General features: G+C 39.0%; 1 protein-coding gene across 5 annotated transcripts in view; it reads right to left on the bottom strand.

The window, feature by feature from the left end:
- Positions 1–17814, bottom strand: part of LOC124291509 (septin-2B-like) — a 148500-nt gene extending 130686 nt beyond the window's left edge. Inside the window, exons 1-2 of one of the 5 annotated variants that reach the window (XM_046728503.1) lie at positions 17788–17814; positions 17676–17686 (exon numbers count right to left, since the gene is read on the bottom strand). In XM_046728503.1, coding sequence (XP_046584459.1) covers positions 17676–17686; positions 17788–17797 — 21 coding nt within the window. In that variant the 5' untranslated portion in view covers positions 17798–17814. Of the gene's footprint in view, positions 1–2035; positions 2324–17675; positions 17727–17787 lie in introns of those variants that run through there. The other 4 variants (XM_046728507.1, XM_046728504.1, XM_046728498.1 and 1 more) reach the window with 4 other exon arrangements.
- Between the last annotated feature and the right edge of the window lie 7775 nt (positions 17815–25589).

Raw genomic sequence — 25589 nt, 5'->3', positions numbered from 1 at the left:
TCCAGCAATATCACGGCAGGGTACACCAGAAATGGGCTTCACAGATTGTACCCATGTGGAGAATCGAACCCAGGCGTGACGAGCAGACGCTTTAACCACTAGGCTACCCACCGCCCACAGAGATTCATGAATTTAGAAAAAGGAGTGTCTTAGAGGGAATTTAGGTGTTATTTATGAAAATGACACGTGCAAATGGAATATATCTTTGCCAGGAAGGATAATAACGCTAATAGTCACCAGTCTTCTATGTTTGATTTGACCAAGGTCACGGGTCATTGGTAGATACATTAACACTGCCAACAGGGTCAGAACAGGTCAAAAATCTTTTGGCCATTGTTTCACTGACAATAATGAATAATACATCCAGTGTTCACGAACAGCGTCTGACCCTCTGACAAATCCGGCAGATTTGCCAACGGTACGATAGAAGTCTACAACCCGTCAGCCCCAGTGTCTGACTGTATATTTCACAATGACTTTGACTGAAGTTGTTATATGGGACATGTGACACCTGTTTGCTGTTTATAAATCTTATGTTTGTTTATAATTTCAGTGCCAATTATAAGAAATGCTAAATCTGAAATGTGTGTTTCAGTTTATTCTATGGGTCCTGTGAATTTTCAATGGGTTAGACAGACATCTGAAACTTACAGGGCCCAATGTCCTGTTCCTTTGAAACACGATTCCTGAACACTGTACATCTACTTCTGACATCATTCGTGACACTTATGATAATCGTAGTGGGTTTGTTACAGGCATCTGTAGACAATATACAAATATAAAAGGCGGGACTCAAGGGAGTAAAATATCATATACCCAAAGAAACCCAATAATACTTAACGTGCAGGGTCATCCACAAAGCGTTCGTAACATTACGACCTGTCGTAACTCGAAGTTTACCATAGGCTTAAGAATGTCGTAGTGCTATGAATGCTTTGTGGATCGGGACCCTGGATCAACACGTAACTAAAACGTGGATCGGGACCCTGGATCAACACGTAACTAAAACGTGGATCGGGACCCTGGATCAACACGTAACTAAAACGTGGATCGGGACCCTGGATCAACACGTAACTAAAACGTGGATCGGGACCCTGGATCAACACGTAACTAAAACGTGGATCGATCAACACGACCGGGACTGGATCAACATAACGTAACTAAAACGCGGGATCGGGACCCTGGATCAACACGTAACTAAAACGTGGATCGGGACCCTGGATCAACACGTAACTATAACTTGGATCGGGACCCTGAATCAACACGTAACTAAAACGTGGATCGGGACCCTGGATCAACACGTAACTAAAACAAACTGGTGGTATGGTCACTTTCAGCAACATTCTTGCAGTAACATAGAAAAGGACACAGCAATGGACTTCAAGAATTGTACATAAAAAGGGAAATCAAACCATGAACTTTGTCGTGACAAAGAAATACTTTACCTACTAAGCCACCCACTGCCCCATATATACTATTCTACTATTGACAGTTATATTTATATCAGGAATTTTGACACACAGCACTGATTCTCATCATGCTTAAATGTAAGTGTAAACATATTACCTATCCCTATCAAATCTTAAGTAGGATATCTGATCACATGACATCAGAGAGAAGCTTCCTCTTTCACATTGCAGACATATTTACCGATTCTACTCTGAACATTTCTAAAAAAAACTATTTTTACTCTGAATGATTCACACACTGCGATTGTTAACACGACAGCCAAGAGCACATCAGAACATGTAAATTACTTCCTTGATATTTGCTATTTTACTTAAGTCCCACCAAGAAAAACATACAAAAATTTCCTCAATTTCACATTCTTGTCAAACATTCCAAATTAATCATCCTTCCCTCTCCATCATTAATTTCCATGATCAAAGATAAACTGAAGCCAGACTTAAAGAACACATACAAAATGGAGACTGCCACTTAGGCTCCAGAAGACAGGTCGTTCATAATTGCATGAAAACAATCAACTTTCACAAATCTCACAGCAATAACAAACAAGTCCGAATTAGCCCTTTACCTGTGGTTCTTGCTGGCTGGTTATGTTCATGCTGCGTCGAACAATTTTGCGGTTATCCGCTTGAAAGGCGCTTGCCCACATTTCCAAGTTGTCTGTGACTCCGGAGAACAGGCTTTGATGGAGGTGACTAAATTGTATGTACACAGTCCAAAGGTGTAATATCACAGCTCAAACCCTTTCATATTGTTATACTGAGAATTTCAATATAAACATCTAGTGCAACAACCAAACATCTGATAAAAACTCTTACCCTTCCCCTACTTGAGACAGTGAACACATTAATTAAATCTCCCTGTGTTGAAACACTGGTTGTGGTGAATGTACTGTGATATTGCCGAGGGCCTGTCAGTTCTCATGACACCAAAAACTTCCTTCTTTTAAGGAAGTAACATTTTATGTTAAATATTGAAGGTCTTTTTTGATTGTGAATCTCACATGACTTATTTGCTTACGGAAATTGTTCTTCCTCAAATTTATTATAGTCTTCATTTTTTGTTTTGTGTATATTTATTGATTACTAGTGCGGAATATGATGAGTTTTATAGTGCTAGTATCTTGATGTATTATGTCTGTATTTATGGATATCCTACGCTCCTATTGGCCAAACACCAGGCAAGGTAACAATAATTAGAATAAATACCATCTGGTATGACACAATGTTGGAATGGGGTCAGATAAGGTGAAGTGAGGCAGACAGGGGTAAGGTGAGGTGAGGGTGGGATGGGCTGAATTGTGGGGTAGGATGGGGTGATGTAGGGGTGGGGTGAGGTAGAAAACCAGAGGTGGGATTACATTAGGTAGGGTGAGGTAGAGAAGGGTGGGGCGAGGTGAGGTGGGATGGGCTGAATTGTGGGGTAGGGTGGGGGTGATGTAGTGGTGGGGTGAGATAGAAAACCAGAGGTGGGATTACATAAGGTAGGGTGAGGTAGGGCAGGGTGAGGCGAGGTGAGGTAGGATGGGCTGAATTGTGGGTGGGGTGAGGTAGAAACCAGAGGTGGGATTACATAAGGTAGGGTGAGGAGGTGAGGTGGGCTGGGCTGAATTGTGGGGTGGAGAGTGGGGTGGGCAGGGGCAGGGTGAGGCAGTGCAGGGTGAGGCGAGGTGAGGTGGGGGAGGTGGGCTGAATTGTGGGGTGGGGGTGGGGTGATGTGAGGGCAAGGTGAGGTGAGGTGAGGGTGGGATGGGCTGAATTGTGGGGTGGGGTGGGGTAGGGGCAGGGGGTGGGGTGGGGTAGGGCAGGGCAGGGTGTCGCGAGAAGAGGTGGGATGGGCAGGGGGAGGTAGGTTGACGTGGGGTGTGGCTGTGATGAAATAGGGTTTAACACAGTGTAGACAATGAGCAAGTGCTCCAGTACACCAATCTATGCTGAGCGCCAGACAAGGTAACAACAAGTACCACCCTTTAACGTCTTCTGGTGACACAGCAGGGCATCAATCACCCAACCTTCCAGAGTCTGGGCAAACACTCTATCCATTAAACCATGGAGACAGTACACAGCCACGTTCAAAATCAGATTGAAATTCTGCCTGCACATGAGATAAACACGAGTATGGTTTTACGCCACTTTTAGCAATATTCCAGCAATATCACGGCAGAGGACACCAGAAATAGGCTTCACACATTGTACCCATGTGGGGAATTGAACCCAGGTCTTCGGCGTGACGAACGGGCGCTTTGACCACTAGGCTACCCCACCGCCCCTTGCAACGTGAACAACAGTAGGTGACAGACATCCTCGGATCGATTTAGCAGTATCCAGGTTGCACCAGTGTAGGTAAGTTTTACTGTCAGGTCACACATGGTGCAGGCAACATTTTCCACCACAAATACATGGCAGTAGTTTTATTGGTATAAATTGCTCATTTTAAATAAGTCATACTTCTCTTGAGTGTATCTGGTCAAGCAAATTGCCAGAAGGAAAAATTATAAACGCGTCTGCTTTCATGTTCATAAAACTAAGGTAAGTGGTTGCTGTGTAATCCATAATACTTGTAATGGTGGACAAGTTGATTTGCTGACTGCATTCAAGCAGAAAGGAAAATTGAACTTATGAATAGAAATGAAAAGCAATTATTATTTTTGTGAGCAGTTCTGGAGATAGAGAAGTTGGCCATTATTATCCTTCTCAGTTTGCTGATAAGGAATCATCTGCTGTCGGTGAGCGTTGGCAACATGGTGCAGCCAATATTTCAGTGAGTGAGTGGGTGTGTTTACTTTTACACCGCACTCAGCAATATTCCAGCAATATATGGCGGCGGTCTGTAAATAATCGAGTCTGGACCAGACAATTCAGTGATCAACAGCAGGAGCATCGATGCGCACCAGTGGGATACGATGACATGTGTCAACCAAGTCAGCGAGCCTGACCACCGGATCCAGTTAGTCGCCTCTTATGACAAGCATGGGTTACTGAAGATCAGTTTAATACTAAAAATGTATAAATGTATTTTAAGTGAGGGTTTCTGTGTTTGAATCAAGGCACTCTTGGGCTGACATGTAAAATGCAATGAAGTATTGAAACTAAAATAACCGTCTTTAGTTTCATGACACAATACAACCATTTTGGTTGATATTTTTACACCTTTCCTTCTGTTTTGGAAACCAGGCTTATCTACAGTTAAAAATCTGATAATTTATTTTAACTCAGGGATTTACAGGACGCGAATTCCTGTGTCCTATACGCAAAAAAATTGACAATGGATGCAACAAAATGTATTAGCACATCCACAGGGATGCAGAAAAAGTCCAAATACTTTTTAAAAATTCCAATCAAGTAATATAAGTAATCAAAGAGTTTGCTACTAGCTGGGTTATGGTATCAATCCTATCATTTGCAATTTAATTACTGTAACAAATAATGTGATGATCCTGATGATCATGATACACATGACAATAACACTGTTAATAATAATATTTAAGTGTCTGGACCCCCCATTTTGTTGTCCAGGACCCCTGAAAATTAAGAGTACGAGTCCCAGGGAACCTCAAAAACAGGACTCAAGGTAAATCCCTGTTTTAACGTGACATCTAACAGTGAGTTTGGCAAGAAGGAAATCATTACAGACCCAGATGGGCTTTTTTGTCAGCAGGAAGACAGCTTTCCTGTGGTATGTTAGATTTCATGTCTAAATTGGCCAAGACTGTCAACGTTTTTTTGTGCCAAATATAATGGAAAACCATTAAAAGCAGGAACACATAGTTTAATGTCTTCAGAATTATTATACACTGCACACTACAGAAAGCCTGATGAGGCAAAATAGTGCCATAGAATTCTGAAACTATTGTCCTGGAAATACTTCAGATTTACCTCCTGCCTTTTCATAAACTGTCTGAGCAATGGCGGTGGGGTAGCCTTGTGGTTAAAGCATTCGCTCATCATGCCAAAGACCCAGGTTCAATTCCAAATATGGGCACAAAGTGTGGAGCCAATTTCTGGTGTCCCCCTCAGTGATATTGCTGGAATATTGCTAAAAGCGGCGTAAAACTATACCCACTCACTCTGAACAATGAACAGATAAAAAAAAACAGAATAAAACTTTCAATCAGGTGAGCTAAAATTACAAAACCTCCTCAATAACCAATTTCTTTTTCTTCCCTCATGAGTATTTCTGGAAATGTAACAGAAACCACACTATTATCTTTAAACTTTAATTAAAGCTAAAGATGCTCCCCAAACCTGCCTTGCAACATAATGTCTTTAGGCACAAATCCTGACATAAAGGTAAAATGTTAGTGCAGAGAAATGCAGCTCTCAACAACATAATTACAGCATCAAGCCAAATTACTGGTGTGTAAAACAGGAATGTTCTCCTTGGCTTAGTGATCTATAGTTTAACACAGGACAGGTTAGAAAATCAAGCTAATTAAGTCCCTGGAGAATCTGCTTGAACAAATATACATTTCCTGAGGAGGAAGGGAGTCTGTGGGATTACCTTTGAAATGAACACAAGTTCTTCAGAACATATCATTTCCTTTTCCAATTTGCCAAAAAAATCTCTTGATTTTTTATTGTGCTTCAGCCCACTGCTCTGAAGTCTGTGGCAATGCCTTACAAACAAGTACTGCACCACTGACAAGAGCAGGGATGAGAATGGGTGTGAGTGAAAAAAGAGAGGAAAAGAGATGCGGGTCTTGGGGCCGTAGGTTTAGACGATTCACAAGAATGACCCCAGCAGAAAATTCTAATGATTCAGACAATATCGGCACAATTCTTTATGTACCTGGGCAGTGGGGTACCCAAGTGATTCAAGACCCGGGTTTGATTCCCCACATGGGTACAATGTGTGAAGCCCATTTCTGGTGCCCCAGCTGAAATATTGCTAAAAGTGGCGTAAAACTTAACTAACTCACTCTATGTACCTGTTGAATTCCATGTCAGTTTTAAGGGACAATACACAATACACTTAATTCTGTATCAATACATGTTCTTATAGTTGGTGTCGCAGTCCATGGACCACGTTATTTATGCTTCCCTTCCACCTAGACTTTTCTACAATGCAAAAGTTCTCAACAAAGCAAGTCTAGACTCCTCAGGTTCTTAATGTCCGATCTCACTTTTTTCAATTTCAATGGAATGTTTGGTTTTAACAAAAGTATATATTGTCAGAGACCAAATGTAAGTCTATTATACTTATATTATTTTCTAGTTGTATTACTTATCTATATTTTGGCTTTATATTTGTTGTGAATAAGACTCTGTATGTGTTTTGTTTTGTTTGTTGTTTAATATCACAGTTATTACTGTAGCCTCTCACGTCCACTCTGAACAGTATTTCAGTTACGATAGTGTTGAGTTTTCGGACACTTAACAACATCTGTTTCTCGATTATCACATGAACAATTGTTAAACATGTCAAATATATAAAAGAAAATTTATACACCGCTGAATAAGCCATAACACATCAAGTTTGAAGACAGAAATTCACGGAATCTTAAAATGACGACTGATAGTAGCATAAACAATCATACTTAACTGTCGCTGTAATGGATTTCCAAAAACATAATTAAATAATGAGCCAAATCCCATCGCGAAATTAGCTTAAAACAGCAATGTGGGTTGTGACCGCCTTTGGAAATTGGTCACATGACAGATGGTTTGATACAAAACAGATTACCATGAAAACGACTCGAAAGAAATAATACAGCAGTATTTTATTTATTCATTTAGATACAAACGATATCATCATGAAGCCTAAATAGTCACTTAACACTCAATCATCTCATTCACAACAACCCGCTTGTTTGAAATCACAAAAAGCTTCATATACAGTAGAAGTTAATTCGCCAGATCGCCAGAATTCGAACATAAGACTGATGTGTTTTTATCTCTTCCGAGTAAACGGGTTACTGTGTACCTAGTATATCGCACAGATAGGGATTTCCTGTGAGTAAGCAATAAACGCCGCCTGACAGGTTAAGCCACTCTGTTTGTTTTCACTGCTATTAGTGGCGGCCAAAGAGACAGCTGGCAGTTCCGGCAATTACTGATTGCCCGAATAATTGACCGCGCGATGTAGTCTAAATTGTCAATTCCGCGAAAATTGCACTTTAAAAAAAACTTTACCTTAAGCACAAGCCATAATTCAAGAATTTACAATGTGTAAAGTTTCTCCTTGTGACAACCCACGTATGAATTCAGACTTGATCTCATCACAATTATGGTTGGAATAATGCCAATGTGACGTAAAACCCAACTCAACTCAGCAACTGTTACAACCCGAGTGAGCACGTCTGTCCGAAAACGTAAAATATCCGTAACCCTGTGAACCATAACCAAGACAAATCGGGGTTGACTAGATCCTGGCATCACTAAGGGGGAACAACTTTGAGTAGTCTGCCTATGAATACTAGATTGCACCTTATCTAATTCAGATGATATTAACTGTTGAATAAAAGAGTGCATAGTGAATCCTGGCAGCAGTTTGGAGAATCAAGGGGTGGTGGCGTAGCCTAGTGGTTAAAGCAGAACTTGTCACGCCGAAGACCTGGGTTCGATTCCCCACATGGCTATGTGTGAAGCCCATTTCTGGTGTCCCCCACCGTGGTATATTGCTCAAATCGGCGTAAAACTAAACTCACTCATTGGAGGATCAATGTCCAACTCCCTCAACATATTTTGTAAGATTGATGCACAATAAAAAGAATTATCTTGTTCCCTTCAAATCTTACAGGTTTGATGATGTTCAGTAAATTCTCATAAAATATTCATAACCAACAGCATGAATAAGTGTAAACATATCGAAAGCATGACCATTCCAACAGGTGAGGTGAGGTGAAATTGGGTTTTACGTCGTGCTTGAGAATATTTCGCTCATATGACGACGTGCATGCGTGTGTATGTGTATGTGCAGCTGCTTGTACTAGCCCAGACTTAAGCTGGTTTTATAGTGCTAGCCCACTGAGATACCATGCCGCAGTGAAGCATGAATACCCCACTCAGACACATTATACTGACTCCGAGCCGACCAGTCCTTGTTGTACCCATTAATGCTGAGCGCGCCAGTCAGGGACCAACAAGTACCATATTTTAACGTCTTTTTGTTTGACGCGGTCGGGGATCGAACCCGCGACCTTCCACTCTCCGGGCGGACGCTCTAACCACTCACGGAGGCGGTCCACCATTCCAACAGACAGTGGTGTGTGTTTGGTCGTTCTGTCGGACTGGTTGATCTGAATACCACACTACCAATTTTGAGTCTGCTTGCTTATCAGGCTCACTCCTTCAGTGGTGTAAATCCCAAAGACAGGGTTGAATCCATATCACTATGGGTCTACTGTTCACACTGAGAAGGGCCTTGAAACAATAATCATCAGCTAGATTTGTGTGGGTGTTTGTGGAACCGCCTCAGCTGATGGCTCATCACATAAGTGTCTCTTGTGGGTGATGGAGGAACGGCCTCAGTTGATTGAATATCTGATGTGTAACATATGGTTGAACAGTCTTTGCAGCCTGCTGTTCAGACAGCCTAGTGCAGGTTTCTTGAACTTCTATCACAAAATTCAAGAATTAACTCCACAAAATCAAGTCCTCAAAACTAGTTATTCCTCTTTCTAGTTTCAAACTGCATTAAAAACAAACAATAACAAAGACCCACAATTTTAGGTCACTTACTTTTAATGGATGAAGGTAGAAAACTTCAAGAGTTTTTCAGAAACATATCCATTTTTCAAGGATTAAATAAGCAGTTTCCAAATGAAAAGGGGTGGCAGGGTAACCTAGTGGTTAAAGTATTCGCTCGTCATACCAAAGACCATACACGGGTACAATAAGTGAAGCATATTTCTAATGTCCCCTGCCGCAATATTGCTGGAATAATGCTAAAAGTGTCATAAAACCTTACTCACTCACTCAATTCAAATGTAAAAGTTCAAGGAATTTTTTACCACCTTATAATACAAAGGCCTCTTTAAGCCTGGGCAACCTAGACTTACATCAATACCTTTCTTACATAAACATATATATCTACACAATATAATCCACATGAAGCCCAGCCAACAGTTATTTCCTACAGTTGAGGAAATCTAGACTTACCAAAACATTCTACACTTGAGCTGAATTCATATTTCAATTTATTCTCTAGGGTCTGCGAGAGTGAAAGTGCAAGTATGGTAATGGAGGTGTGAGCAGACGGCCAAACACACTTGAGTGACTTCACTACGGGGCTACAACAATCACTTCCTGTTAATTACAGACAACACCTGACAAGGCCAAGAGGTAATTGAAAACACAGAGGAGCATAAGGCAGAGACCTAAACATGATAGAAGACCTCTCTGACTAGCAGAGGTAGGCAAGAGGTTCTGCAGCACTATGTGTTCATGTTGGACAGTTGGGCTGAACATTGAAGTGTGTGGTTTTTAACTGGGTTGCCCAGAACTAGTAGAATTCCAATAGCAATTTTGATCTAAATTCCCTCACTTCCAAGCCAATGTGATATAGCAATGTTGAAAATTAAGCATTTAAATCAAGGGACCGGTCACAAGTGTTTAAATTTCAAATTTTACAATTTACAATGTTTAACTCTGCAGGAACAAATCTCATGAATCCCTCGACTCTATCCTAGGATGTTTAGTGAGACTTTGGCAGGAGTAGGTTTAGACAGCCCCAACCTGACAATGACTTGACAGAGAGAGAATTTTACCCAAAAATAATCATCAGTTTTAACCAACTTATTTTCATATCTTTATGTTACAAATTAACAGGAAGTGATTGTTGTAGCTCCGTAGTGAAGTCACTCAAGTGTGTTTGGCCGTCTGCTCACACCTCCATCACCACGCCTGCACTAGTCTGTCTCCCTGCACTACTCAAGAGAATATATAAGGAAATGAATCCAAGTCAAGTCTAGAATGATTTTGGCAAGTCAAGATTCCTGCAGCTAAAGGCTTTAATAGAATTAATATTCTATTTTGAGGATATATATTTTAAGATTAATTTTATTTCTGGCATTAACATTAGTCTATTTCTGGTCATTCATTCTGGAGTAGCAAGGAATCTATAGGAGAAAAAAAGGGCCCGTCTGATTTATTAATATTTTCCATTAGCCAGGAGTATCACCTCAAGGATACATGGCTGATCCTGATCGAATGTCGGTAGGACATTTTCTCCATGATGATTCTGGATTAAAATCAGTTTTCAGCAATCCATGCTAGTCAGAGTTAACCTGAAGACACTGTCAGTTGGATGTTAGCTGTCATCGTATCTGATACATAACATATTATGACCATTTCACATTGTTTCATCCATGTGATCCTACTCTGGGGGCAGTAGGGTATCACCTAGTGGTTAAAGCGTTGGCTTTTAAAAAATCACGCCGAGGATCCGGTTCACTAGCAATCCCCACATGGGTACAATGTGTGAAGCCCATTTCTGGTGTCCCTGCATTGATGTTGCTGGAATATTGCTAAAAGCGGCGTAAAACCAAAACTCAGTCAGTCAGTCACTCAGTCAGTCAGTCCTACTCTGTATATGTCATGCATAAGCCCAGACAGGGGTCAAGGTCATTGGGTCCTTGAGGTCAAGGTTGTTGGGACCTTTAGGTTTGCTAATATAGTGGTAACACTTGGGTAATGAACAGGACACCCTTGATTTAATGCAAAAGAGATTTCTAATCTTGAAAATTCTTTCAAATGAAAAAGTATTTTACCAGCTGACAAGAAACCATACGAAAATGACACAGAGACTCTCGGCCTGCTGTGACCTCCGAGAACAGCCTCACTATGAGCATTTAGTCATGTACACAGAGCCGCAGGCGGTGTGAACTTAATTAGCTTCATCATTAACGCGGATGTATGACCTATTATCAAAATTAGTTGATGCTGTAACAAACACTGGCACTAAATATTCAAGTTCTACCACTACATTCCCAAATTAGAACTATTTCATTAACTCGAGCAGTATATGGATGTAACTATTGACACTGAAAGTGAACCAATAAGCCCTCAATCATTAAAGAACCATGTACTATGTAACACAAATTTCTGGAAAACACCTAACATACAAAGTTACAGCATTCATTCATATACCAAGAATGGTTTTTAACTTAGCAAAGACCCATTGGAGCTGTGTACTTTGTAGAAATTTAAAAAAATCTGAATTGGAAATGTTCGGGTGTTAAGTGTGTTAAGAGTTCAAAGGTTATGCTGACATGACGAGTCCTTCAAAATCTTTAATGTGTTTACCGGTAAGTGCCAAAGTGACAAAGGCTGTTAATGTTTGATGTTATACCATTGTCCTCATCTTAGTATCTCATAAAACACAAAATGTGTGCCCAGGTATTACATGCATAAGTTTTGTTTCTTTGTTGTTTAATGCTGCACTCAGCAATATTTCAGCTATATTGTGGCAGTCTGTAAAATAATCGAGTCTGGACCAGACAATCCAGTGATCAACATCATAAGCATTGATCTACACAACTGGGATACGATGACACGTGTCGACCAAGTCAGCGAGCCTGACCACCCGATCCTGTTAGTCCCCTTTTACGACAAGCATGGGTTACTGAAGACCAATTCTAACCCGGATCTTCATGCATAAAGCTACAGAAGAGACAATAAATAACAATTCTCCTAAGTATCTCTTTAGACTTGCACAAGTCTCTAAGGCAATAATTAGTAGTTTCAAGTATATTTTCTAGATTGTAAAATTCGGAAGGACAAGTTCTCTTTGAACCTGATGGACTGACATTCTCTACTTATCAAGCCTTGCACCTTTAAAGGAGAGCATTACTATACATCCATTGCCTCAGCATTCAGTACAGCCTTAGAACAAAGCTGGTATCTCTTTTCAAGTACATTTGCACAAGCAATAGATATTTTATGTCTGTTTCAGAAGGTTCATGGAACGATTATTTGAAACATGACATTCAGTGTGAGGTTCTTTTGTTTTTGTTCTTAAGTGAGTGAGGGAGTGAGTTTAGCAATATTCCAGCAATATCATGGCAGGGACACCAGAAATGGGCTTCACACATTGTACCCATGTGGGAATCAAACCCGGGTCTTCAGCGTGACGAGCAAACGCTTTAACCACTACCCTATTGTTAATAAGTAAGATAAAACACACATTCCATCGGGGATTATTAAATTCAAAACTAGCTTCCATAGGAGTTTTGCAGTGTTCAGATTCTGACAAATCCGGCAGATTCGCTAACAGTCCGATATAAGTCTACAACCTGCCAGCCCCAGTGGCTGACTGCATATTTCACAATGACTTTGACTTAATTTGTTACATGTGACATGTGACACTTGTTTGCTGTTAATAAATCTTATGTTTGTTAATAATTTCAATGCCAATTATAAGTTCCAATTATGCCAGTTATAAATGTTCAATCTTAAATGTGTGTTTAATTTTATTCTATGGGTCCTGTGAATATTCAATGGGTCAGACAAACATCTGAAACTTACAGGACCCAATGTCCTGTTACTCCATATCCTGTTACTCCAATGTCCTGTTACTTTGAAACACCATTCGTGAACACTGGTTTTGTCCTACATATGAAACTCAAAACCTTGACTTGATCTGCATCTTGCCACAGTTCTTCCATTTCCACTGTTTCAGTCTTCAGAGAAGAACTGTGTACTTCTTTAAGTACTTCTGTGCCTCGCAGTACCCCAGTTACCATGGTTACTTTACAAGCATCAGTCGATCATATATCATTCCAAAAGAATACATGTACATCTAAGTGACATTTAATACTAGATATTTTCTGCTTACTTATATCATAGAGAAACACCAGTTGGTCATATCCAGCTGGCCCATGGATAATTTCAGACTAGTGGTTTAAGTAAAATACTGTTCTGTTCGATTTCCCCTTGTCTCAGACTAACCAACTAGTGGCCACATCTATCCCTACATATTGTCCTTGAGCGTGATCTTGCCACAAGATGTCTATTTAAATTCAGTTTAGTCTAGAAGCATAGCTTATAACATAGCAACGGCACCATAGGGTAGAGACTTTGATCACTAAATGGGACATAAACTCGAGTTTTGGCCATATGACCAAATCAAACATTCTACAGAACCCTTTGTTTATGTTTGGAATGTAAAAATGAATAAGTTTTTCAATAATCCACCTCCTACACCCTCAATCATCATAAATGCAATGAGCTTTGGCCACTAAGCTCAACCTGTGCCATTTCTGCTTGACACAGGCAGATGGACCAGCAATCAAAGTACCTTGAGTACGACAATGGCTCAGAAAACATCAGTCAAATTGCAATAAACAGATAAAACTGATGATTTTCCAGATGGGGATTTTACTACATCTTGGAACAGTCCAAATTTGTCCCAACCTTTTTTAAAAAATATGACATGATCCTTTTATGAACACTTCAAACAATTTAACCTCTTCAGGACTTTGTCTTTGTTTCCAAACTTGTACCTCTCCACTAAAAACCTTGACGACAAGAAAAATATTATTTGGTTGTTTAAACACTGGGATTTTCCCAATTTTTAAGTTCCAATTTTCTCTTACAGTTCCTATTTTAACATTGCAGGGACATACAATAGATTCTAAACTAATTGCAGGCTAATTCAGACAGATTATTTCACATAATTGTTTCAGTGATGACAATGGGTATGAGTGATGAAAAAAAAGAAAATGAGGTGGAGGGTCTTGGGGCTTACAGGATGCCAGGTGAGGGTCTTGGGGTGACAGGTCCCCATGCCAGGTGAGGGTCTTGGGGGGCTTACAGGTCCCCATGCCAGGTGAGGGTCTTAGGGGCTTACAGGTCCCCATGCCAGGTGAGGGTCTTGGGGGGCAACAGGGACCCCATGCCACTTGGGGGTGAGGTCCCCATGCCAGGTGTGAGGGTCTTAGGGGCTTGGGGTGACAGGTCCCCAGGTGCCAGGTCCCCATGCCAGGTGAGATTCATAGGGGCTGACAGGTCCCCATGCCAGATCTAATGCAGAGTGCAATCAAATATGTGGAATTCCACGGAAAATTCTCATCCCTGTGATTTGGCTTAGTAAGTTGAAAGCTGAGTTTCCTGAGACTGTGTTCAGTGCAATAGTGTAAAACATAAAAGCTTCTTCCTCCTCATTTGTCCTGCTATCTGGGATATATCAAGTTACCTCTACAACACCATAACATTTTCATCCACCACACATTTACAAACATCTTCACAATGAACATTTTCAACACATCACCGCTCCAGCTATAAGCTCAGTGTACTTAATAACAAGCTACAAGTGTGGGCAACTTTCACAACCATCTTCAAACATTTTTCTAACTTTTTACAGATCTTGAACAGTAACAATGTAAGTCCAGATATACAATGAACACTTTCTAGAACCATACAATATAAATAGTAATTACATGATTAACTTGTGTACTTCATTATGGATTTGATGAAATTGTGTTTCCTGTGTTCCAAGCTCAAAGGCAGGAGTGGAAAGGCAGGAGTGGAAATAACCCATTGCCCGACGTCCAGTGTTTTTTTCTGTCGGGCAAGCAAATTTGTATATCACACTGTACCGATGTCCAGTTGACTTTCCAATGTTAATTATGTTGTTATTTTAAAAATCAACAAGAAAACGGCTGGTATAGTGGAAAAATTATCAGGGCAAGTGATTTTACATGTTCCACTGTACCGGAGTACACTATCAATTTTAAAGTTATTTCCACCCCTGAAAGGAATGTCAATACATTTGTGAAAAAGACAACATAATTCATCATGGAGTGTATAATGCACACACCCCTCTATACAGCTGTGTTTTTTGGGGTAGAAACAATGTTTGCAAAATCTTGAAGAAAATATGATATACAATAATGTGGTATAATATATTGCCATGATGTGCATTTATGATGTCAATGTTTTGACGGGTAATGACATCTGACAAGCAAAGACTACCACCATTAAAACCACTCACCATGCAACCTTCATCAAGGTTCATTAAGATGTAATATAGTGACCTTGGTGCAATAGAGCAGGGGTGGAAATAACCCATTGCCCGACGTCCGAGTCCAGTGTTTTTTTCTGTCAGGCAAGCAAATTTGTATATCCCTCTGTACCGGTGTCCTGTTGACTTTCCAATGTTAATTATGTTGTTTATTTATAAAATCAACAAGTAAACGGCCGGTATAGTAGTACACTAGCATTTTTTAAAGTTATATCCACCCCTGTATAGTTCCATTCTACAGTAATGCAGAATATCTAGAAATCATATTTCTAATGTATTTTGGCATGACATCAGCCATTCGTGACCAACTCGTGTTATTCCGGGACAAGTCGAATAGCAACTTGTGCCCCTCCGGAAGGATTTCATACTGGCGCATGAACATCAGAACTACTTTAAATAAGAACGATAACTCTATCCGTGTTTGATTCCAATGTTTCCTAATTATCACCGAAGCACCTATATATTGTATTGCTTGGTTGTTGTTTTGGGGGTTTGTTTACTTATTTATTTTAAAGAATTAAACCTCTTTGATACAACTAAAAGAAGGAGAAAAACATATTTGTTAAAGACATATTCTAATGTAAATATTACCAGCTGTTAACCTTATATTTCCAGTTATGTTAATTTTCTTAATAGGGTTTAGTCATCACAAATGGGAATTGTTTTATTGCATATACAAATAAGATAATATTTTTTCAGCTATATTAAATCCCAAAGCAGATACTCAAATATGACTTTGAAATATTTCTCAAACTGAACATTCGTGTAACCTTGTTGTCACACCCTGGTGGAATTTTAATTGAATTCGCTGAAAACAATCTGAATGGCCAAAAAGCAGTCAGACTAAAATATCCCCAGAGCTATGAAATATAAGCCCATGTTAAAGATTAGGGTTGATTAATTACATACAAATACGATAATATCGTTTTGAAACTCGATGCGATTATAATTTACATTTCCGAAAATTGGTTGAAGCGCACGTACAATCTCCATAACAAGCCCGCAAGATCGTCAGAAATACACTCAGTTGGACCCATGAGAGCCGTTATGTCAACAAACGCATGTGCGTGTATTTGAATCTCTCACCGTCAATTGCATGATTCTTATTAAAAACTTCATAATAGGCAGCAAAATCCTTTTAGCTACGTTCTTTGTACTTTCAATATGACCATATATATTTTTCATAATTTTTTAAACAATGACATAATGCCATAAACAACTTAAGTACTCGGGATTATTTTTATCAAAGCACCACACTCATTTACGAGCGTTCTGATTGGTTTGTCTATTTTTGCACATAACAAGCATTGATAGGGGGATGAGTCTTCTTGGAGGTTACGGAAAGGGGCGAGTGGTGACGAATGGATATCAGCAGGATCCTAAATAATACCCCCCTGTTGTCCTATACAGGACCAGGGGCATGCAAGGGTGCACCCCACACCCACATAAACAGAATACTTATGCATTTATACATTTATATAACATGCAATTATTAAATTTACTAAGAGCATAAAACACTCACCAAATTCTAGAATAAGCTCATTTTATGAATACCGGTATATTTGCCAAAATTACACTTAAAATAAAAGTGAATTGCCAAATCATAATGCTCCCCAGCATTTGTAGAAAGATGTATTTTTTACAAAGTTTTTTTCTCCCTATAAATGAAGGAAGATACATAAAATAAGTTGGCAATGTTATGTTTTAGCAAAGTGTGAATGTAAAGTAGGTTGTCAGTTTTCGTTTGTATATTTATCATTTTATGCTGGGGAATTCTTCACACTAAGTTGTGGCTAACACTTAAAAATATATTGCAATACTATTGTTGCAATAATTTAATTCATAAGAATTAAAAATGAAAGTTTACTTTCATGTCGGTCTTGCAGATGTCGTGCACGTGTAAATACAATTTCAGAATATAAATCTTCGTTTGTTTTCTTAGGGCACGAAATAAAATCAATATTGGCACCATGCACCGGTATGACGTCACTTCAACTTCAGAAGTTCAAATGTGATGAACTGAACGTAAACCTTTTTATTTAATCAAATCCACACATAACTCATAAATCCCGACATCAAACACACCAAAATGTGACGACATTGTCGTGGTCAACTACAACGTGACCATTTTGACAGCTGCATGTCCCACAACGCATGCTGAGAATAGGTGGACGACGTGCACGGCGAAGTTCAGTGGTTAGAACGCACCTGCAACTTTGACGACGGAGAAACAAATTGCCACCTACCTGTCTGTGATCTGAAATGAAGGAGAGAAGATAGTTAGCCATGTTTGGTAGCGAGACACTTAGATGACGACACGCGGCAAACCAATGTTTACATGTGGCAAATTAGACTAACCTGCCGCCATTTCGACAAACCGCCAAATGATGTAATTTCCTGTTTATCTAAGGGAAGTAACTCCATTAGTAAATCTAGAATTTTAGATTGACTGCTGAAAAAGAATCAGATCGATCCTCTATAGATTTTCACCACATTTAACTATTTCTGGTATCATCTAAATACGTGTATTTGTCGCCGTTATTTTTAATAAGAAATACTGGACATGTTTTGGTCAATTTTGTATGCTGTTAGTTTGCCTCAACAGCTGCACTTCATCTCAAACACTATTTTCTGTCACATTTCTGTAGACAGGTGTGCTACATGTGATATGTAAATCAAGCCAGATATCGAGTCAAGTAAATGTACAATGTATAATGTATAAAGTGAATCAACGTGCTGAAAGAAAGTTTATTGGTACATTTATATGTTATGATTCACTGTTTTTACTATTGACTATTGATTTACTGATATACATACATGAATAATGTTTTAATATACATCGTCAATACATTTTGCTTGTTTGATCCAGTTAACAGGACGCCTCGTTATCTGGACGATTTCCGAGTGTAACCAAAATGTCCGGATAAACGGGGTTCGACTGTATTATGGCGGCGGTTGGTAAATAATCGAGTCTGAAACAGACAGTCAAGTATTGTCATCATGAGCTCCGATCTACGAGATTGGGATACGATGACATATTTTCAAGCATGTCATCTATCCCTAACCGATCCCTTTAGTCACCTAGCTGTTGGGACAAACATGGGTTGCTGAAGACCCGGCTCCTCACGGATTCCACCGCCCCTGTAAAGTTGATGAAATGAGGTATCACCATATTTAGCAGCAGGTTAACCAAATTATTTTCCTACTGATGCTTTATTTTACCACTTGTGTTTTGCGTCGAATACACCTTTGAATAATTTTCTTCAACGTAAACTACAACGGCAAAACATGACTTTGCGTGAAGAAATGTCCCTCTCTCAAATGAAGTCGTCTGCGCCAAGTTGTAGTTTGATGATATTTGTAGGTTTCCACATCAATAGGTGAAGAGAAATTGAGTAAGAATATTGCAATTATATAGCCACGAGCATCCACGTGCGCGCCTGTGTGATTATGTGACTCAGGTTGAACTATTCCAGAACAGATGCTTGAATGGCATTTTAGAAGAGAAACCATATTTTATATATTCATAATAACATTTTTCTTACCTCCATGTAAAATACTTTAATTTCATTGGTCAATTACGGTTTAACAAGTTTCCGTCCAAGGAGGGTGACAACCGGAAAAAATATTACCCGCTGCCACGGTAACCGACAAACTCTCCGCCGAGAAGCTGAAACGCTAACAATCGTATGACGTTATAATATGACGCATGAAGTGCCCGGAGTTCGAAAACCGTTCGATCAGCTGTTTTTGTGTTCACTTTGTACAGATTTATTTTACCGACTTTCACTGCTTTATTTAAGCTATTTTATACTTTGAGTGTTTTGCACACTTAGCTTAAACATAATTAACATTTTTTATAGCAGTTTTATGCTTGTCAGAATATGTTTCACTGATTTTAAAAATCCAGTCGAGAGGCAGACGCCATTTTGTTTGCATGTCATGTGGTCGGTAGCGATCTTTAACATAATATAAGTTGAATGCTTCTCCACAAATAGACTTTAGTACATGATTTTTTACATCAGTTTAGAAGAAGGTAATGCATATACAACCAAGTGGATACTTTTAGATAACGGAGACGTTGGTGACCACTTAGCATGGTCCCGACGTCGGGTCTCCTGGCTCTCAGTCCAATCTCTCTCAACCTGTTCCCTACGGTTTGACAGGCACCCTGGCTGCAGCTCTCACCCGTGGCAGTACGATCACGCAAATGTAGTACCCGGATGTACCGATCTTGGGCTGCAGTGGTGACTCGAGGTCTGCCTGTACGGGACGGTCATTTGTTATATCTGTTTGGTTGTAACCAGCTGCAAGCAGTGATATCGTGCATTCAGACGCCTGGCAACAGAAAATTGGTAACCTCCATCGTGCATTCTTTCAATGTCGATGTTCCGTGTCGCAGCGTCAAGACGTGGCGTAGTGATTTGACCTTGAAACTCCTTCGAAACGAATGCCGATTTCGAAAGTAATCTGGATTTTTATAGCCAGACAGTGCATGCTCTTTGCTGCACAGTTTCAAGTGGAAGGTGATTTCTGTTGCGTTGTGGCGATGCCTTTTTAATGCTTGTAAGAAATCTCATAAAAATCAACATATTCAGGTAAAGTCGACTTTTAACATGTACAATTGTGTACAACACTTTTGTTTCGTGTTTTGACGATTGTTTGAACACAATAGGTAATTAATAGATTTTTTAAAATACAAAACGCCTATCCTTTTCTTTTGGGGGATAGTATTGTTTGTTGAATAAAACTAAAGAAATAGATGACTATAAACATGTTGGTTACAAGGGCAGTGAATTTCTTTTCCTACGCTACATAAATATATTGCAGTTTTCGTAGTCGTAAACTTCAAACTGTATTACAACACACAATGATAACAGTTTCAGTACCTACTCAACTAGAATCTTGGAAAGCGACCATCGACATAATTGTTTCATTTTGGAGAGAGTTGGCAAGTGGGGTGGGGAGGTTGACTCATGAGTGGAAAGCTTTCAAGTTATTTAGGGTGGTGGTCTTTCAATGCGGAAAAATCATAACTTTTATATTACTGGGCATCAAAAATTAAGAATATTCTTTCCTCTTTTGGATTTGGCTTTATGTGGGAACAGCGTAGAAATTTGGGTAATGTCGATAAATTCATATCAGAATTTGATTTTAGATTAAGAGCAAGTTATGAACAAGAATGGCACACATCGCTTGTAAATAGTCCTAAATTTTCACTTTATTCTTGTTTTAAAATCTCATTTGATGTTGAATTTTACATAAAACATTTATCAATTTCAAAATTCCGATCGGCCCTTGCTAAATTCAGATGTTCTTCACACCGCCTCCAAATTGAAACCGGTCGATATATTAATCAACCCAGATCAAATAGATTATGTTTTGTATGTAAAGATAACTTTATTGAAAATGAATTTCATTTTATTTTGGTATGTAAATGTTATCAAAATCTCAGATGTTTGTATTTACCACATAACTTTTATTCGAATCCCACTATTAAGTTTAATATGCTCATGTCAACTGGCAATCCATATATTGTAAAAAACCTAGTTATTTATATACACAATGCAATGAAACTTAGAGATTCACTTCTATGCCAATAATATCATATTTCATTCTGTATACTTTGTAAATTAACTTATTGTCTTCTGAACTATATATGCACATATGTACCGCTCTGAAATCCTGAAGTGTAGCCTGGGCCTATGGCCTCCGCTACAAAGAAAATAAAGATTGATTGACACCGTCAAAAAAAATTAAAAATAAATAAATATTACTGGGAACTTTATACTTCGTTAAAGTATTCTTTGATGGAAATTATACAAAGGCATTAAGTGGAAGAAGGGCTATAAAATATTAAATATGTTCGAGAGGACTCTCTTTGTGCCTCGACTGGTAGTTCATGGTGGTGATCGACGACATTCGTTAGGGGTGGAGCTGAAGAGGACAACAGACATGTTTATTATAGTTGGGGAATAGTGGCGATTGCCATCGTCGACGGAGTCGTTGGTGAGGCGACTGCCTTGGACGACACCACAACCAGCTGCACAATCCGTCCGCTTATGATGTTGATCTGGGCCCGTCTGGATGTATAAGAGGAGATATTAGGCCATGTGGTGCAAGGTCACCTGTGCAAGACCTATGCATGTACATGCGTAAGACCCTACGACGAAAGGAGGTGTTGACTAACTTTTATAAAATGAGTTGGAGACATTTCAAACCACAAAGTTACACAGAGAACGTATTGCTTGGATGTCAGGAAATAGATTCTTTAGATAAAGCTTATATTATAAGTCTTAATTATGTCTTCACAGTAACACAATTTTATGTTTACAAGTGCAATGTGTCAAATACTGTTCCAACACTCAAAGCTTTTAATAGGGAATTTATCAAACAGCTAGAAGTAATAAACCGTAGTTCTTATAAATATAAAATTATAATGTTACCACTTTTGACTTTATGTCACAGTAAAATATCGATAACCTTGTATTCAATGTATGTCGATTGAAGCTATGTCTGAAAACGACCGCGGTGCCCTGACCACGTGGCATATCTAGGTCGACATGTAACAACGGTGGTCTTATATACGTGTTAATAAAGAGTGGGTGAAAAAAGAAATAAGAATGAGTTGGAGCTTAATGTCCTGCCTGGAGCGGGGGTTAATGACAAGAGGAGATACACATTAAACAGACAAAGGGGTGCACTTTGGACACATACTGACATTTAGATCATTTAGATCGCTCAAGTGAGAGAATGAGTTTAGTTTTACGCCGCACACAGCAATATTCCAGCTATATGGCGGCGGTCTGTAAATAATCGAGTCTGGATCAGACAATCCAGTGATCAACTTCATGAGCATCGATCTGCGCAATTGGGAACCGATGACATGTGTCAGCCAAGTCAGTGAGCCTGACCACCCGATCCCGTTAGTCGCCTCTTACGACAAGCATGGGTTATTGAAGGCCAATATTCTAACCCGGACCTTCACGGGTCTTGCCACTTGTAACTTAGATATTTTGAATAAATAAAGTTTTAAAGAAAATTATTTAAAATTGTTTGCACTATAACAAATATAAAACAAAATTAGTATAGGAAAAACATTTTAAACATTTTGGCAATGCCGTAGTTGGGCTCACACTCAATGTACCACATACGTGGATTAGACATCGTGAAATAATAAGATAAATAAACATTGACGTAAACAACACAATAAAATGAAGTGAATAATTACACTCCACCCCAACAGTGACAATCTCCCAGCTAACGCGCTTCATTAGTATTCTCACGACGGAGCTCCTGTGTGGAGCGAGGTTAACTGTGTCCGCTCTGTAACACACACGTACGTGGGAACTGTCACAGTCGGAGATGATGCAGACCACTCTCAGGATGCTGTTAGAAGTCGAGCCTGTTGTCAGGCTAAACAAAATATTAGAAAAAGTATAGTTTGTGACCGAAATAAACGAGGTGATGTGAGGTGAAATGGAGTCTAACGTCGTATTTAAGAATATTTCGCTCATTTGACGAATGTTAGAAAAATGCTTTTTAGCCTTAATATCTTTAGAAAGGCGATAAATGCATTATGTTGTCAATATATCAACTCGCCTATAGTGTACCTAATTTTTATTTCAATTGATTTAACATTCCCATGCATTTAATTAAAGGGCAGTTTACAGGAGATAATTTGGTACCAAAACAACAACTTAAGATTTTTTCGGAGTTCAACAACAGAAATCTGAAATAGTCTTTACATTTATGCTAATAATACAGGTGGTGTAAAAATATAAATTAACATATTTCTTAAACAAATAAATGTTGAATGTTTGTGTTACTTTACTTAATTATCCTTTCTTTATTGAAGAAATATTTATATAAATGTTAAGTATTGATAAATAAGTTTCCCGTCATGCATGCACATCTTTATCACAGCGTCCACTATGGCCAACTATTTGCAGTCGCTTGTTGCAAAGGTTTATAAGTTTTTTGTGCTTGAAAAAGACAGAGGTAAACCTTTCATTAGTATAGAAATGGTTTAATACAGAACTTGTAGAGTTGTTGGTATGTCTTACCAACAAGTTTACAATATTACAATATAATAAAACCATCCTTGACAACTTTTACAAGGGAGTACTTAGACGGGCGGTCTACAAACTTTAGGAGAAGAACAATATATATATTCTAAAGAAGCTACACCAGTGACGTCGTTAAATCTTTGGCCAATGTTCACAGCTAGATTAAACTGACCGAATTACATCCATATTTTTGCAATGAAATATACTGTGGACATGCAAAACATTTATTAAAACGTTGCACATTTCTACAATCAATCGATAAGATAAGACAAGTGATAGGATTCTTTCCAATGTACAGTAATTCGTTTGTTTATTTCACAACAAACACACATACACAAATGATCCCTCACATAACCAATACGTCTACCATACGTACACATATTGAACATTTTGAAGAAAACATCTAATGAGATGACCCCTCGCCCGAGCGTGTGCTCAGGTGTCAATTTCACCTGTCGATACCGTGCATGCTGATGATGTAACACGGGCAGTTAATGTTTGTATCAAATAACGTCCCACTACCCCTTATTTTTCTAAGTTTTTGGTATTTTCATCAGTAAAAACGCATTTAAGGGCATGTCTAAAAATTTATTCCCTCTGTCTACATTAGGTAGATGTTTCTTAAAGTGATATTTTTTATTTAAGTAACTGTAATACCTCTGAATTTTAAATATAAGTCAAAAAGCATTTCTCTAGCATTTCCGACAGTACTTTAGTCCGGCAGGGAACAACAAGTGTCATAGTTGTTGGTGCGACGCGGCAGGGGATCGAACCCGCGACCTTCGCTCTAACCACTACACCGCAAGCGGTCCCGAAATAAACGAGACTTGTGACATATTTCAATGTGAGATGTGTTTCCTTCAGATCTTGATAGAGTCCCCTTGAGACGCTGTAAGGCCCTGTAATTTGCTGTCAAGAGTTACGTCCCTTACTCATGTCAGGATCCAACGACCCACCATGGTTATGAACCTTGGTCTTCTGGTACATTATTAATTTTGTGATACTGATTGTCACCAAAGCTGTAAGTTGTAAGGGGCTCTGTACTTTCGTCTTTTTATTAATTTTTAACATGGCCTTGTAATTTGTTTTTGAAATGTTGGAATAGATTTGAAATTTTGAGAACTGTCATTTTTAATTAACCGTTGTGAGCGTTCAATACTTTCAGTTATAACAAGACACAAATAAACAAACAAAAACCCACTAAATATTGTCAAACATAGCAAAGTAAGTAATAATTAGTTTTTGCCTTTTCATTAAAAGAAAACTCTTCAATATCGTCAGATGTTACCAGCCTGGAGCAACGTAACGACGTCAATGACATAATATAGACACACATAACGACGTCGCCGAGATAATATAGAGATCAATGACGACGTCACCGACATAATACAGAACAACATAACGACGTCACCAACATTATATAGAGAAACGTAATGACGTCATCGACATAATATAGAGAACATAACGACGTCACCAACACAATATAGAGAAACGTAACGGCGTCACCAACACAATATAGAGAAACATAACGACGTCATCGACATAATATAGAAAACATAACGACGTCACCAACATAATATAGAGAAACGTAACGACGTCACCGACGTAATATAGAGAAACATAACGACGTCACCAACATAATATAGAGAAACGTAACGACGTCACCGACATTATATAGAGAAACATAACGACGTCACCGACATAATAGAGAGAAACATAACGACGTCACCGACGCTATATAGAGAAACGTAACGACATCACCGAAGTAGAGAAGAGCAACGACGTCACATACGCAGAGAAGAGAAACAAGGTCACCATCTAAGAGAAAAGAAACGACTCCACCAACGTAGCACAGAGAAAAGTAACCCCATCGTCAGTAGTGTTACCAGTGTAGTGTGACAACGCCACTGGCACAGAGAGTAGGAAATCCTACAAGTGTGTTATACAACAAGAAGGCGTCTTTTAGGTCTCTATACTGGAGCAGAGTTAAGGTCACACGACGTTCATTATACGGCGCACATTTTGTAAACTGCCCACTGCGGCGCTGAACGACATTCACTCGCTTATACTCGTTCTAACATGTTCTTACAT

This window comes from Haliotis rubra, unplaced genomic scaffold (assembly GCF_003918875.1).
Source record: "Haliotis rubra isolate DU_JTF1 unplaced genomic scaffold, ASM391887v1 Scf493, whole genome shotgun sequence".
In the NCBI taxonomy this organism is placed as follows: Eukaryota; Metazoa; Mollusca; class Gastropoda; order Lepetellida; family Haliotidae; genus Haliotis; species Haliotis rubra.
The sequence above is the reverse complement of the archived record's forward strand: the minus strand, read 5'-3'. Positions and strand labels throughout refer to the sequence as shown.